At 39.6% G+C, this 16,242-nt stretch overlaps 1 protein-coding gene across 2 annotated transcripts in view; it reads right to left on the bottom strand.

Annotated features, from left to right (window-relative positions):
- RPS6KA2 (ribosomal protein S6 kinase A2) overlaps positions 1-16,242 on the bottom strand; it is a 276,800-nt gene that overhangs the window by 44,490 nt on the left and 216,068 nt on the right. For both annotated transcript variants that reach the window (XM_054279646.1, XM_054279647.1), the window contains 4 exons: positions 13,802-13,839; positions 12,954-13,096; positions 6,040-6,110; positions 5,119-5,207 (listed from right to left, as the gene is read on the bottom strand). In XM_054279646.1, the coding sequence (XP_054135621.1) occupies positions 5,119-5,207; positions 6,040-6,110; positions 12,954-13,096; positions 13,802-13,839 (341 nt within the window). The remainder of the gene's footprint in view (positions 1-5,118; positions 5,208-6,039; positions 6,111-12,953; positions 13,097-13,801; positions 13,840-16,242) is intronic.

Raw genomic sequence — 16,242 nt, forward strand, 5'->3', positions numbered from 1 at the left:
AGTCTGTTGAAAAGAAATCTGTTGAAGATTACTTCATCAACAAACCACAAGAGGCTCAAAAAACCCCTTGCTTGACCTTAAAACAGGAATGGGGTAGGAGAAAACTTCGGTGAAGCAACACATGTTTATCCTGTTCTTACTTGCCCCTAGGCAGTTGTGGTCCATGGGCACTGAACAAGAAAAGAAGAAGTCTTAGAATAGGACTTGTTCTATTACTTCCCTAGCATATTTTTGTTCAATGCACAGTCTGAAGCCTGCAAGATTCCCTTGGCAGATTCATTTTGATTTTATCAATGCCAACAGAAAGACAAAACCAACAGAGTTACTCTGAAGAGAAATACATTAAGCAAATCTTCTGAAAAGAAATATCTGTGAAAAGTGCTTTGAGTTCAGTGGTGGCAATTGCAAACTGCAACGTGCAGTAAATGTCCTTTACCACATCAGGAGGAAACCCAAGTGCCAGACTGATTTTGCAGGGCTGGGATAAATGCTCAGACACTGTAAGACAGTAGTAGCATAAGCTAGACTGAGGATAATTGCTAATGCATTCCATTTTCTCTGCTCTGCCCCTTCCCCACTGCTTCTGTTTTCTCTCTTGCTTAGCCTAATGGACATGTCATTGTGTGTTGAGAATGACATGCTTTTTTTTCAGATCATCCATTTGAAACACACAATTTTTGCTACTGTTGTTCTTCCTTTTCCCACAAACCTACACAAATAAGGACTAAGAAAAAAAGTTGACCCTCAGCTACTTCTTTCAGTGGGGGCTGCAATGTTCGGTAAGAAATGCAAGCAGACAGTTGAGGCAGACATTTGTTTGAAAAAGTTTTATTTCCCAGTTGGGGCTATCTCAGCTTTGGGACATAAAGAGTATGTTGTAAAGTTCAAGGGCTTAATATATTAAAGAGATTTAGGATGGTAATAGCCTCATTTTGCAAGGAGTGGCTCACTTCCAATTCTTAGCAACTGATTTTAGGCTATGGAGAAGGTTCAGCACTTCCTGCAGTTTTTACTCCCTGACCTTCCCTGCCATGAGAATTGCTGGTGCAGCCCACAACCCCTTCCTGGATTGTGTGCTGTGGCTGCAGGCAGCAGCATGTGGCCTGGCCCTCTCCTCAGCTGGAGCAGGGAAGTGGCCCAAGGGTGCATTCAGGAACAGCTCTGGGAGCCAGGAGGACAGCCTGATCCCACTGCAAAAGTCCTTGCGACACACTGGGCACCAGTGCTTGTAGTGGAGTCTCTCTGGATTTGCTCAGCGTGTTTCAGCCACTCATCTACCACCTGCAGATCTACAGGGGTACTGAGAAGAGATGCGCTTTCATGGAGAAAAGAAAAGCACTGCAGAGGCCATGACTGGAAAGGCCTCCTGCATGGGGATGGACATTTCCTGGCATAGAGATGGGCATTCAGCAAACATCTGAAGCACAGCATGCACCAGCACACTGTACAACCACAAACCTTTCACCTTCCTCAAGGTTTCTAGTGAGTTTGGGGCTTTTTGACTTCAACTTCAATTGGTAATCATACCTATCAATCAAGAATAATCAGCACAATCAAACTACTGCCTGGAAATATTCTTATATGCAATCCAGTCCCATGAGGGTCTGAGAAGATAAATAATTATTTCAGATCAGATTGCCAGTTTAAATGTATTATAGAGTGCATTTAGTGCATTTATATAAAATCAGGCTCACATTACTAAGTGAGAACTTAATTATCTAAGTTTTATGCCTGCAATAAAAGTGCCTGCAAACAGTAAGAGTAGAATGTTTTATTTTTAATTAGTTTTGATTACTGAATCATTATGGCCAACACGAGCCTTGAAATATTAAGGGAGAAAAAGAAGACCTAAGAAGCCTGAAGGTTGATTATTTGGATATCCAAATTCATCAGAAAGACTTTTCAGTTTCAGACAATAAAATTTTAGTGTCTCTACAGCTTCAGAATCTTTTTAGTGAGCTAGAATTATTGAGATGCTTTTCTAAGGTTTAAAAGAAAGCTTTACAGTCACTCTGACAAACGTGAAAGCTGTTTTCTGTTTGAACTCATCATTTAAAAAAGTTAAAGCCTGAAGTTTTCTATGTGCCTAAGCAGAATATATCATACCTGAGAACATGGGATTAAGAAAATAGTAATGATTTCCTTGGCTTTTACTCTGAGCCTATGGGCATATGCTTTTATTTTAAACTTTCTTGGCTGTGCTTCTCAATTATAAGGACCCTGGACACCTTCATACTGCTCAACAGCGTAGGGAGTTTGTTAGATAATACGCTTTTTATATAAAATAAATTTTTAATATTTATTTCTTAAATAATAATGTTAAATAATAAATAACTCATTTATCCACCTGAGAGATCCAGGCCTTCGAGCAAGTCTCTTACCTAGTTCGTGGAAATGCAACAAACTAACATTTTCATCCTAAAGTTTTACTTCTGAGTGCTTACTCCTTATGTGTCTGGGTATTCAGTTAGTTTAAGAATTTAAAATTATGCTTATCCATAATCTGAAATTTGTTAGAGCAATACTACCAAAGCAGTGCTATGCAGCCTATTTGAACAGCAAATAGGCTCAGAAAAGAACAAAAAGTGCCCAAAACCAGGGATACCAAAAGAAGATGTTCCATTCCTTAAAAATTCGTCACAAATGTTAATATGGGAATCAGGCTTAAAAAGAGAAGTGGGTAAATCAGATTACTAAGTTTCTTTTCAGTCTTGTCTAACTCGCTTCAACCCTAATATTTCTTCCATTATTAATTCAAAGCTTCAAAACACAATTTCAAAGCAAAATTTCAGAATACATCATCAATCTTTACTTCTGTTTGTTAAGACACCAAAATCAAATGGCAAAAAGAGCATCTTTTATCTTGCAAATGTTTAAAATTGGATTTTGGAACTAAATGCACTTTCCATATTTGCAGATTCATGAAACAATGTCTGATATAGAGTGTTTGATCCAGAATATGGTTCATTTATTTTAGCATGCTTCATTAATTTTTGTAAGATTTTTCAAATTAGGATGTCTAGGTCTACTTTTCTTTAAATATTTTTATTCCTTTCCCAGAAAAAGCTAAAACCACAAGGCTGAAGCAGTCCTTTTATCTACTGACTGCAGTTCAGTATCTAGGCCAACTATTCATGCTTTTCTTCTTTTGTTATCAACAGGTTCCTTTCCATCTTCCTTTGTGCTGATTCTCAATCAGTTAAAACAGAGAATGCCTTCAGGAGCTTTCCACTGTTATCCTTGAAATAGTAAGATCTATTTTTTTGTTACCCTTTAAGATTTTATTTCCCATTTATATTATAATTTCTTTCTTTCTTTCTTTCTTTCTTTCTTTCTTTCTTTCTTTCTGTCTTTCTTTCTTTCTTTATTTCTTTCTTTCTTTCTTTCTTTCTTTCTCTTTCTTTTCTTTTTCTCTCTCTTTCTTTCTCTCTCTCTCTCTCTTTCTTTCTGTCTTTCTCTCTTTCCTCCAAGCCTTCCCAATACTTCAATACACCTCAGGTTTTAAAAACCTGACTCCTAGCAATTCCCCATTATTAAAATATGAAGGCTAGAACTGTTTTGGCTAAAACAAATTTTTAGTGAGCAGTTTTTTAAGGACTGGTATCCAGAAACTCCTTCTGACTTCACTGGAGCTCCATTTGGATGGATAACAACTTGTAAGAAGCCACAAAACATGCAGAGCAGCATAAATCCAAGAGATGGAGACAAGGAGGAAACAGCAGAAAGAAACAGAGGTAGGGAGTGGGAAAAAGTTAATATTTAGTGCAGCACCTAATTCTTCTGAAGAGAGAAATCCCAATAGTCGTTATTTTTCAGTGTAAAACAAATTTCTTGAGAGCAACTGAAACCTGCTGAGAAAATGTGTTTTTCTACTCTTGTGTTGGCAGTATGTCAGAATACAAGGCTACCATTTAGATGAAGAGGTAAAACAAATGGGAAGGCATTCCCTCTTGGGCCACAAGGGATCCCCCTGGCAGGAGAGGGGCCACAGTGACACAGTGACACTCTGCAGGACTGGCTCCCCACTGCCAGCAGCCCTGGGCTAGAGTGGGCTGTCCCCACAGGCCTGTGGGGAACAAGGACAAAATCTGCAGTGGCAGTCATGCCACAGGCATTGTCCATGACCTCATCAAATGCAATTAATTTCTTAATAAAACCTGTAAACAAAGGTACAGATGACATCAGATACATTACCCAATATATACATTAAGTTTACCACAATTGAAACAAAGGATGAAGACACACTGATGCCTTAAGATTTTAGCTTTTATATCTTTCAATCCTATCATGCATCAGTGCATAGGTCGAATCTCCATATAAAGTGCAGTTAACTGTCTTCACGTTTTGCAAAACAAAACAATCCCTGTAGGCCTGAGATCCAAGGACACACCACAGCCAAAAAGTATAAACAAAAGTGAATTGTGGGGAGTGAGCTGGGGGAATATGGCTTCATTACCCGAAGCTGTAATTGGAGAATTAACCCCTGATATGCAAAGAGACCAAAATTATACTGTCTGAAAAACTCATGACCATTGTCCATCTTGGGTGTAGCCTCTGCAAGGCTTTTGCACTGCCCAAGGTGTATCTATTGAAGACCTTTAATAAATGCCCACTTTATTCTCTTAACTCTGTCTAGCCTCTGTTCTAGGTAGCCATTCCAAGGCATCAACATCAGTAAAAAGGAGATTATGTATTTGGGTAATAAAGAATAAAGTCTACTGCAAGAGCTAACCTAATGAGACAGGATTGAGAATGGGAGAGATGAAACCTGAGATTTGTAGCTAAATTACACAGATTTTAAACCACACTTGTTTCTCAGTTCCCTGTATTATCATACACATCAGGTACCTTAAATCATTCATAAAAGCTGGCAGTTCACTCACCCTCTTTACCAAAAAAATGAAACACAAGTTAATAACTTGTTTTAGATTTCAATGCTTTGCCTGTACTCCTTACAAATTCCTCTAGTGATGCTGAAGGCTCACTGTGCCCTGGGAAGGAATGCCAAATGCCACCTAATGAGGAGGATAACCACAGGAAAAGATGAGCTGAGAGGTACAGCTCACCCCTGACAAGGCAGGGAGCACATAAGGAAGGTGCTGACCAAACCACACGTACCTAATCTGTTGGAGGGGTTCCTTTTGAAGAGGGCTCGCAGCAGGCTCTGGGCTTCTATGCTCAAAAACTGTGGCATTCCCAGCTTGGCTCTGAAAGAACACAACACTTGAAAAGAAAATAGATTTTTCAAGCTTTTTTTCCATCCCAATGTGGTGGAAACAGCTGAACTGTAGCAATCAGGATGGGCAGACACATGAAATCCGTGACCAAAGGCTACCTAAGCATAATGCAGAGTGAGATGATCTTATTCTGCTGATCTTAAGGAAGGTTTTACCACTGACTTCACTAGAGGCAGAGCAGCTCTAATGAATCCCATAAAACTTCTGCAACCTCAATAGCTAATTTTCCTACAAAATTTTTTCACTTTTTCAGTTTGCTAGAATAAATTAGGGAATCAAGAGGAATTTAAACAATCAAACTTTATGAAAAAAATGTATACTAAACTGCATACTGTTTAAAGAGAATAAAACTTTTGTCTTGGCTATTCACCACTGCACAAAAAAATGCACTAGAGAGCAAAGCTGAGCTTCAGATACTTTTGTCTCCATTTAACATTAAATGAATGGGACACTGCAAAGGAAAAGATTTGAAACATCTTATATTTGGCAACAGCAAAATATAAGATGTTCTGCAGAAATCTGACTTTCCCACATTCTGAGGATACTGACATTGCCACAAAAAGTAAGATAAATTTGTTTTGTAGGCCCTCTCAGTAATTCACTTCCTACTGTTTAATCTGAAGGCAATTTTAAACACAGGCATCAGCTTTGCATGTCTTACTAAATTCACACCTTGCATGGCTTTGGAAAGTTCATTACACCCATCATTATTCTCTACTCATCAAATACTTGGGTCCTATGGAGTCTCCCAAGGGTAGAGTTAACTCACAGTTAGAAGAATGAAAGCAGTTTTGATACTCACTTGAGAATGAGTGCCATTGTCTCCTTTCTGTCTTTTCCCTGGAAGGGTAATGATCCCGTCAGCATCTCAAACTGTGGAGTAGCAACAAAATAGTAAATCAAATGTGCATGGGGATGGTCTGCATAGCTGACCACATCCATCTTCTATTTCCAACACAACTGAAAACTAGAGGAAAAGAAATGATCCAACAACCTGTGCACACAAAAAAATGTCACAGCAAGTGTGGATGACTGTTCCATTCCAGAGATGTGTTACAAACTGTTTACACTGATTGTTGTTGTCAACTTTTGGTATGTTTGGGAAGAACTGCCACATATGGTGCTTCCTCCAGCATGTGTTTTATGACCAATGAGGTATTTGGCTTGGAGGGACTCTTATCCTACATGGATATGGCTCTTCTTAGGTGTTTGGCATGCTCTACCATGCAAGGAAAACGGATTTGATATGCCACTCCCCACCTTTTTAGGTTGAGTCAAATCATCTCTTTGTGTATTTGCAACACTCAGAGATGCCTCTCTGATATTTTGCAGGAGAAACAAGACTAAACCTCACATTCTCAAGGCTTCTGTGTGTGCCTTTTCTCTCCTGCTTTGGTTCCTCTGGCTGTTCTCAGTGATGAATCTCAAAAGTGTCACATTTAACCGAACCCAAATCTCAAAGCAAAACTCAACAGCCATCATCAATTATTTGCCTAAATCAAGTGTTGAAACATCAATCAGTTATGGTTCCTTGGAGACACATTAGTGCTTTCAGTAAATTTGACAGGAATTTCACATCTGTAAGAAGTGAAAAAAAAGACAGAGCCCCAGCTGAAGAAGCTTGCCTAACTTGGGTTCAGCACCAGGTCTTTCACACAGCTCTCACCATGGTGTTTTATGGAGTGGCAGCTGCCTTCTCTGACTGAGGGAGGCTGAAGGCTGTGCAACACCAAACATAAAGACATCAAGAACATAATTCAGCTTGGACACAAAGGAAAATTGTGCCCATTGAGGGTAAGTTGAACTGTTACTTGTTTGTGTCTGTCACTCAGGCTTTGGATCTCTTCTGCTATAGTAAGCTAATTAATTAGTGCAATTAATTAATCTAATAATTAATACCCATTGCTATAAGTAAATACCTATTAAGGCAGGAAAGATTCTTCTAGCTTTACATAGTTATTGTACCTTATCTCACAAGAAATCACAGCGCTCCCAGAAAGCACCTTTGTCCTAAGAAAGATTCTTTCATTACCAAAACTTGTGTCAGACTGTCCCACAGCCCGACCCTTCCCCTTGCCCAGATTAAATATACAGCTATACCAGAAGAAAAATATAGAAAACAGAAGAAAACTAATGGTGAAGCTGCTATGCTAATTTTGGGAGAAGGGCAGAGGAGATGTTTAGAAGCCAGATAACTAACTAAATACAGTTAATTGAAGGATTAATCTTCATTAGTAACAAATTACCTCAAGGCACTAAAATGCATAGTAGAAACACAAATAAAACCACTTTAAACAAATTTATATGGCTGCCAAATATAAACAAGATTTGGAAAAACAAATGCATTCACTTCTGCTTGGGTTAGGAGAGGCAAGAAAAGACCTTCCTGTGGACCTGGAGGAAAGCAGCTCGTTTTCTACAAAGAAACATAATGGGGCAGAATTTTTAAACCTGCCTAGATGACACTGGAGCTTCAATACCATTTTCAAAGTAATTCTGTCCTATTACAGCCTAGTTCTGATCAAATGGGACTGTGAGTGAAGGGCAGGGAACATGGTTTCCCAGGGCAGCAGCAGAAATGGTACAGATTGTACCAAACCCTCCTCATGATTTCTAGAGCGTTTATGCTCACGCTAAGTACCTAATGTTCACTTACACTTGCTCACATTACGTTGTTATTACAATAAATCTAATTTAGTGAGCTTGGTCTGTGGCTATGGGGGAAAGGACTGTAGTTCCCACCCACCCCAATATCCCAGGAATACCTGCAAATGCACCATGGCTGCAAGGGATGGAAACAAGAAGGGAGGAATCTGGAAGAAACTTAAGGTGCAGGAGGGAGCAGGGGGAATGACAGCTCTGGAGGCTACAGGAAACATTCACTGTGCTGCTGTAATGGCCAGCACTTTGTTACCACATCTCCAATTGTGCAGGCCTCATGCTGAGATTAATTCACGTTCAGAAGAAATGCAGTTAGCATCAATATTTAAAGTGAAAGGCAGCCATGTAAGTGAAGTGCACCAGAGCTTTTTGCTTTAATGAACTTAGCTAAGCAGCATCTGCAAGAAAGCACTAGTTTCTCAATTGCAGTCCTGACTAAATCTGTTGAAGGTTCAAAATGAAAGAACAAGACTGAAAAAAGATTGAAATTGTTCATTTCATCAGTTAAAGCTATCATTTCACTGCACAGTGACCTGTTTTCCTGCTGATTTTTCCAAAAAGTCAAAAATCTTGCTAAATCTGAAAATGAAAACAGAAGTGAGAATATGCTGCTCACACTCATGCACACAAACAGAGAGGGGGTCACAGAAGGCTGACAAGAAGCTGAGCCTAGGAGTGAATGAACTCTGCAGCATTTTTGTCTATTAACGCAGTCCCTATAGTTTTGCTGGGGGGCTCAATTTTCATTTTCCCTACTTCCCAATCTGTGGAAACCATCTGTTTGCTCCTTCCATCCCACCAATTCACTTCCCAGGTGTTTTTGGAGGGCCACTTTCTGTTAGACTTTTGAAGGCTGCACCTCTCTCCAACCTTGACTTTCTTTCTCTACCAAAGCAAGTGCAAGAAAGGCAAATATTCTTTGTTCCAGTTCAGCTGCCTATTTAGAGAACCACAGCATTAGGCTCAATGGGCCTCTGGAGCCACATAATCCCTGCTGAGTTCTCAATATACTCACTATGCAGTGCTCCCTTTCTCTAGTTTTCAGGGCAGTCTCCAATTTCAGTAGGCAAAGCATGAGCACCTCCCAGAAGATATACATGTGCAAAGACCTTGGGAAAGAGTGCCACGTTTCCTGAGGAAATTCAGGATTCAAGAAGTGACCCAGGAAGGTTATTGGAGAAGATAATGAGTGAGAAAAAAATCCTCAGCCTGGGTAACTACCACAGGAATCTTCCTAATGGATGGAAGGAGAGAAGGTTGTGCAAACTACTTCAGTCCAAGTATTCTGAAGTTTGTGAGCACAGGATAAAACCCAGAGTTACAAAGAAACTTGAAACCATTCTGTTTTGGAAAACAGAGACAGACACTCTCATCAGAATGGTCAGGTTGTCCTCTCAACACTTCCAGCCATTTTCCAGGTTTCTGAGAACTGCTCAAGCACTCAGTTTAATACTTGCAAAATGCATTGAATATTTTTCATTATCTGTGTGTGTGAAACATAATGAATTAGTGCTCACAAAGGATTGAACCCCTTAACATAGCAACAAGCAAAGACATTCAAAATAATGTTCATTAAGACCATCTCTTGCACTGGGAATAAAAAAAGGGTAATAAGAGGATTTTGTAAAAAAAGATTGATATTTGATGTCTTGCATTGATTTGTCCAATGTCACAGTATCGTTACTACAAAATTAGTACAGAGCTGAATATTTTGGATACCAAAGGGACATTTTCTTTTCTTGTGAAGACTTAATTACTTGCTGACACATATGAACACATTTTTTCTGGTTTGGGACTGCTACCAAGTCATCACAGCCATTTCTCTAATTACATTCCCCTCTCTGCTCACATTACTCTCAAAGGTGTAGAGTGGTTTTTTTTCTCAAGAGAAAGAGATACAACTTCCATAAGGTCTGTCACCTTGTAAATCAGCTGGTAGATGAACTAGAGAAGCACTGCTTTGTGAGGCCTTCCAAGAGGTTTGTACATGTTAGATCAGGCAGACCAGTTTATCTGGGCTTCAGAGATGGCAGTGTGGGCTTCAAGAGTCTTGCAGTGGAGCTTCAAAGGTATTAGTTACACATCCAACTTTTTAACAATTGTACATCAAGATCTCTTGATGCAATGCTTTTGCAGAGTATATCCTATCCAAAACCTCCAATGCAGTGAGCAAGATACAGAAAGGCAGAAAAGAAAAACTGTCTGGTCATGATAAAGCACATAAATTCACCAGCAGAAATTATAGAAGTGTTTCAGCAGTCATCACCACATACTTAATGAGAAGCAGGGACTGTCCTTGGGAATGCTGGAAGGGGCGAATTTTAAGATTTATGTACCTGCTCACATACAGTAACCTACCATAAAAAAACTCAAATAAACTGAGCAGCAAACAAACAGAGCAGGTAACAGTTTCAGTTGTGTGGCCTGTGTCAAAGACCAGCTGGCAGTAAATGAAGTTTTACTGTTGTTGACAATAAAAATCCTGGTGAACAGTAATTCACAAAATAATTAATGACAAAATTAGTAAATAAGACCAGAACTTTGTCATTTTCAGACAAGTTTCTTTTGCTATTAATAATTGCAACATGCCACATTTAAGGAGTGTGCAAGGATCATTCAGTTTGATTCTAGTCTGTGCCCTGGTCAGTGGGGGTTGGCGAGAGAAGCAGCAATCCCTCTTCACAGAACAGAACAGAAAATAGAGTTTGATTGCTCTGATGATGAGGAAGATACAGGCCATGCTATAACTATAGGCATAATACATTCCCTTTTTTGATTAACAATTTTAGACATGAAAATTACACTATCACATACACTTCTTCTGAGTCTATGTATATTTCATCAACTGGTGTATTTTCTTCATCTATTTTACACCATACTGCAAAGTGCTTAGGAAGAAAAGCTAATAAATAATTTGTATACAATTTAATTATTTTCAGTTTTTCTGACTGACCAAAAAAAAGCTTCCATAATAGAACATACATATGACAGAACAAGGAAAACAAGGAAAAAAGAGCAGAGGGAAAGACAGAATCAGAAAATCCTCCCAGCTGTTCAGTGTGTGGAAATAAACGTTTTTTGGTCCCAACCAGATAAATGTTGAAAAGCAAAAAAGGTTGAACTGATTGACATATTTTTCTCTAAGATATCTGGTAACACTTAAATGCTTAAAACATTAGCTTGGAGTTAAAAGGGTTTTACTTTCTTTAATTCATCTCCCTTTATAGGGATTCTAATGTGCTGAATCTTTAGAGGAGAGTTGAAAAGAGGAATGGAAAGGAAAAAAAAAAAGAAAGCAACCCTAGCACAACCCAGGGAGGAATAGTTCAGTTTATGAAGAGTTTATTAGCTGGTGAAAGAAGAACAATCTATACACCATATGCACCATCTTTTAATGGGAGACAAAGAGTGAGAAGACTCAGCCATTCACCAAAAACAAATATATAATAAAAAAGTTAAAGGGTAGGGATAGATTTTATTCTGTGAAACATACTCTATTGATTTTTGTGAATAAATGTACAGAGTTTAAGAGTGCTGAGTATCCCCAAATAGATTTGTGGCCACAGGAGGTAAGGATATTCCACTCCTTTTATAATTCAGGCAAAAAATTACAATATTTACGTAGATTTACTGCTGCCAACTTGCTAGATCAGTGATGTAGGCCCTCCCAACCCAAACTTTCACTGCTTTTCACACTGCTTCCCATGCTTCCTCTGGTGGCATCAGTAGTGCACTTCATGTGAACAAAATTTAAACATATTCTATGGATTTTGGTATGCAGTGCAATACACAGCTACCAAAATCAGCCCCCATACCACAGGAAATGGGTCTGTATTGTAAGAGCACATTGCTATGCTAATTTCTGCCTCTGGTTCTGCTGTGACAAACATGGTGAGGCGCCCTGTGAGCCACAGCTGGCTGGGGATGGCCATGCCCTGAGCACAGGGGGGATCTGCAGCCTGCACACCTCAGCAGAGAGCAGCACCAGCTCTGTTATCCAAACACAGCCCTGTGAGAGCAGCAGGTGCCTGGGGTCTGGGCTCAAGGGACAGCACCATGCTTGATAAAACAACGCTTCCAAAAACTTACAGTGTTCATACAGCTTTGAGAAAACATCACAGCGTCACAAACCAACTTCCTGACCTTTCCTTCATCTGCCTCAGCAACAACAGCACACAGACTGAAGAGGCTGGAGGGGTGCAGATTGAGGGGGGGCAAGATAGCATCTGAACATGTCATTTTAAAAGGCTGGCATGAGGAGAGTGCAATACTGTCGTCCTGATGTTTTAAGATTTTCGAAGCCTTCTGATGTTTATATTCTTGTAATTAACTTTCTCATAGAGTTTTATGTAAATAACTTATTGTTTTGCGTTCCTTCATAGAAGAGAAGAAATTTGATAGACTGTTGGTTTGTCCACTGTGATTGGAGAGGTGGCACTTGCACCCTCCAATCCACTGTCATTTTTGGAAATCTATAAATGCTGGAGTCAGAAAAATAAAGGTCCCTTGTTACCTTCGTGTGACAGTGTTCACTGGGGTCCGAGGATGAGGGAAGAGACAAGGATCTGACTCTGTGTTTCAGAAGGCTTGATTTATTATTTTATGATATATATTATATTAAAACTATACTAAAAGAATAGAAGAAAGGATTTCAGCAGAAGTCTAGCTAAAAATAGCAAAAGAAAGAATGATAACAAAATCTTGTGGCATGGACAGAGAGTCCAAGCCAGCTGTGATTGGCCATTAATTAGAAACAACTGCATGAGACCAATCACAGATCCACCTGTTGCATTCCACAGCAGCAGATAATCATTATTTAAATTTTGTTCCTGAAGCCTCTCATCTTCTCAAGAAGAAAAATCTTAAAGAAATTATTTTTCATAAAAGATGTCTGTGACACTTCGGGAAGAGCAGCGAGTCCGCATCGTGTCGTTTCGCGTCCTACACTGACACAAAACCCCTCCGAAAAACCTCCCTGACACTGCAATTTTATCAGAGGGATCTGAAGCCTCCCCCAGCCCCCCCTGCAGCAGATGAGCAGGGTTTGTGCCTTACCATGAGCACGCCAAAGGACCACCAGTCGGCACTCTGCGTGTGCCCGCGCCGGTTCACCACCTCGGGGGCCATGTACTCGATCGTCCCGCAGAACGAGTACGCTCTCTTGTCGTGGTCGATGGCTTCCTTGCTCAGACCAAAATCTACACAAATTGAAGCAGAACAGGGCTCGTCAGCTCTCTAAAAATTATTATTTATGCTTTTGCTGCCTTAAATTGTTTGAACAAAACACGCCAACCAGCTGGTGAAGTGCCCTCCTGTCCCTGTGCCACAGGCACGAGTGTGCTGGAGCCCTGCCTAGGTGGGGTGCCTAGCACTTGTTAATACACCCTGAAAATATGAATATAATTTTCCCTGTGCAGAATGAGGCTCTGGCTCAAGGCAGAAGGTAGTTTAAATAAGCAGATATATACAGCTCAGGTTTGGTGAAGGCAATGCTAGCAAGGATTCCTGTGCAGCTATATTCCAAAGTACTAGGAATACTAATCCCAGATTACACCAGTGAAAAGGTTGCCTGGACAGTGCCTCTAGAGTGGGAAAGGGATGTCTTTCCAACCATCCTCTGCCTGGATCAAATAGTCATATTGGAAGCATCCTTCCATCCACAGTGGCAAGCAGCCAAACCTGTCTGCTTCACATCAGTCAAGAGCACAATTTTACCAAGAAAATGCTATGTTCTCCATGTGCTGTGCAGCAGGGGGGCTGACAAACTGACACAGAAGCTCAACACTCAAACTCTTCTGGCTTCTAGTTTTTGTAAGCAAACTCCTTCCAACCAGGATGCATAAAATATACTGTAGGGAAAAAAAATCAGCTTATAGGCATAAAGTTTTCTGTTTCTCACATACCTGTTATCTTAATGTGACCCTCTTCATCAAGAAGAATGCTAAAAAACAAAAAAAGAAACATTCATTCATTAGCCAGGCACAAAGTGCAGTTAAAAAACATGAATAAAAGATGTTTAAGTCAGGTAAGGAAACATTGCAAGATTCAAATACTTATGTACACAAAACCTTAGTGGATTCTATGGCTCCAGAAGGAAAAATTAATCTCAAAGTTTTTTTTAATCTCATGTCTGAAGCATGCACAGCTTGAAGCAGTTCCATGAGGAGCCTCCTCTGTGCTCCACAGGATGTTCAATCAAGGTGGGCATGCAAACAGAGCTCAGGAAGAACAGGGTGCTCAAAGCCAGCAGCTGCAGGGTTTATATTTCCAGCAGGAGAAAGAGCTACACATTTCCTGTTCTTGTCATAAGAATAGGCAATCACACAAATAATCAAGGCTTGGACTCACTGGACCTAAAATTAAGTCCAAAGATTCATGCCGAAGTAATAAAAGTCATCATAGAGCACAGTGACTAGTCACAGCCCAACTGCACGGATCTCAGCCTCTGCTTTTCAGTCCAGAGCACAGATGAAAATTCAGCCTGGAAGCCAAATTCAAGTGCTCTCACAGCTGCCACCTGCCAACATATTTTTTCTTAACAAAGGCACTCCAACATTTCTGTAGATCACAAAAAGCCGAGCTAGTTTTTGTGGAAACAAGAAGGAACACTGACTTTGAAAAATGATGATTTTGGTAAATAAAAACTGACATACTAATGAAGGTGATCTTTCTTCTGGTCATTTCTTTCTGAGTCCTAGTTAGACTCAGTATATTTCTCTTTTTAAACTGATCTACCATGGTACTAGCTATTTTTATATTCCTCTTCTCTTAGAGAATCAATTTGATATAATTATTCAGGAAGAAAACATGATAGAAGTGAACCAAATATAATGGGCTATATTTTTTGTGAAAAGTTGTGTCTGAACTGAAACATAATTGAAAAAATACGCTCTTCTGTCATTCATGTGTTTAGAAAAAGCTGTTGTGCAAGTCATCAAAGGCCAGCAACTAAGTCAGTACCACAAGTCCCATAATTAAAGCCTTTTCTTCTCAATAAAAGCATCTTACCTTTATTCTTTCTCCACATTTTCCCTGAACACACAATTTTCAAGTACTAGTCTATACCAGGCATGTTTAAATGTACTTTTGGGACTGCAACCCCTAAACTTGTGCTTCAGAAGAGAACAGAATAAAACACCTGCCAGTGTGAGTGAGCATGAATGTGTGAACTCCCCAGACCTGGACCTGGAAAAATAGCAGGGGGACTAGAGCTCACAAAATTTTGACATCCAAATTTTGCCCCATGCCCAGGAAGCCCTTGTGAATAACTATGCAATTCAAAGGGAATTTCGCCAGAAGGACTGATTTTATGCTTAATGGGTTTTAAATTTCATAATTTCCTATTGAAAATCCACATACACTTTGGTATGCACACAATGTGTGCTCCCCATACTTTGCCCTGGTTAAAGGGCTCACACCTTACCCTCATTAAAGGGATAAAGGCAACACCAACAGAGCTTTCAGATTGTCAATACCACCTGAGGTTGAGTCAGAAACATACAGCAACTCTGTCTCACGCTGTTTGCATGAGCAGCAAAATGAATAGATCCTGGCTTCCCAATGGATGTGTATCCCATATCCCCTAAAATGTGATCTACAGTTCCTTCCTCCATCTCATGTTCCCTAATCACCCTTCTACCATGGCCTTGGCTGCTGGCAGCTTCCTCTGTGGCCCCTGGCAGCGCCCTCTGGACATCTGGGTGCCTCCACATTTGCCATCTGGCAGCACAAATAGTGCTACAGCCACTAACCAAAGATTATATTTCATGTAAAAAGAAAACAATATGCTAATAGTGAGGGGAAAAAAGGCAACTGTTGCACTGAATTATCGCAGAGTGAAATTAAGAAGAACAGAACAAAGTACCTGCTTCTAAGAATGCAAATTGCAACAACAGACAAACAGCTTTCCTGTGACAGTAGAAGCAAACTAATTATCTGATCATACTCGGTACTCTATATCTTTGTCACCTTACAATTCCTTTTTATCCCACAATATCCATAGCAGACATTCTATTGCGGTAATCACAATTACTTTAGCTATGGTTTGCAGAACAAACTAATCTGAAATAAGATAGTATTATTCTATGGAAGGGGAAAAACAACCAGAAGTTCTTAATATGATTCAGGCTTGAGAATAATCTTTCATCTAAATTAATGTTTTGAAATTATAAAAACCATTAAAAAGTAGACTAGTTTTAAATGCTAAGCTAGGTTACAATCATACTGAATGATAAACTTCAGCTGGGAGGTTTTTTTTTTAATTTTACTCTTTCAGTCTAATGTTTGAGTGCTTTTACAGGATACTGTCACTGTAAACCTTCTCTTCAAAGCAGTAATAACAGTT

Source organism: Melozone crissalis, unplaced genomic scaffold (genome assembly GCF_028551555.1).
Source record: "Melozone crissalis strain CALT ecotype California unplaced genomic scaffold, PUWL_Pcris_2 ptg000027l_1, whole genome shotgun sequence".
Lineage (NCBI taxonomy): Eukaryota > Metazoa > Chordata > Aves > Passeriformes > Passerellidae > Melozone > Melozone crissalis.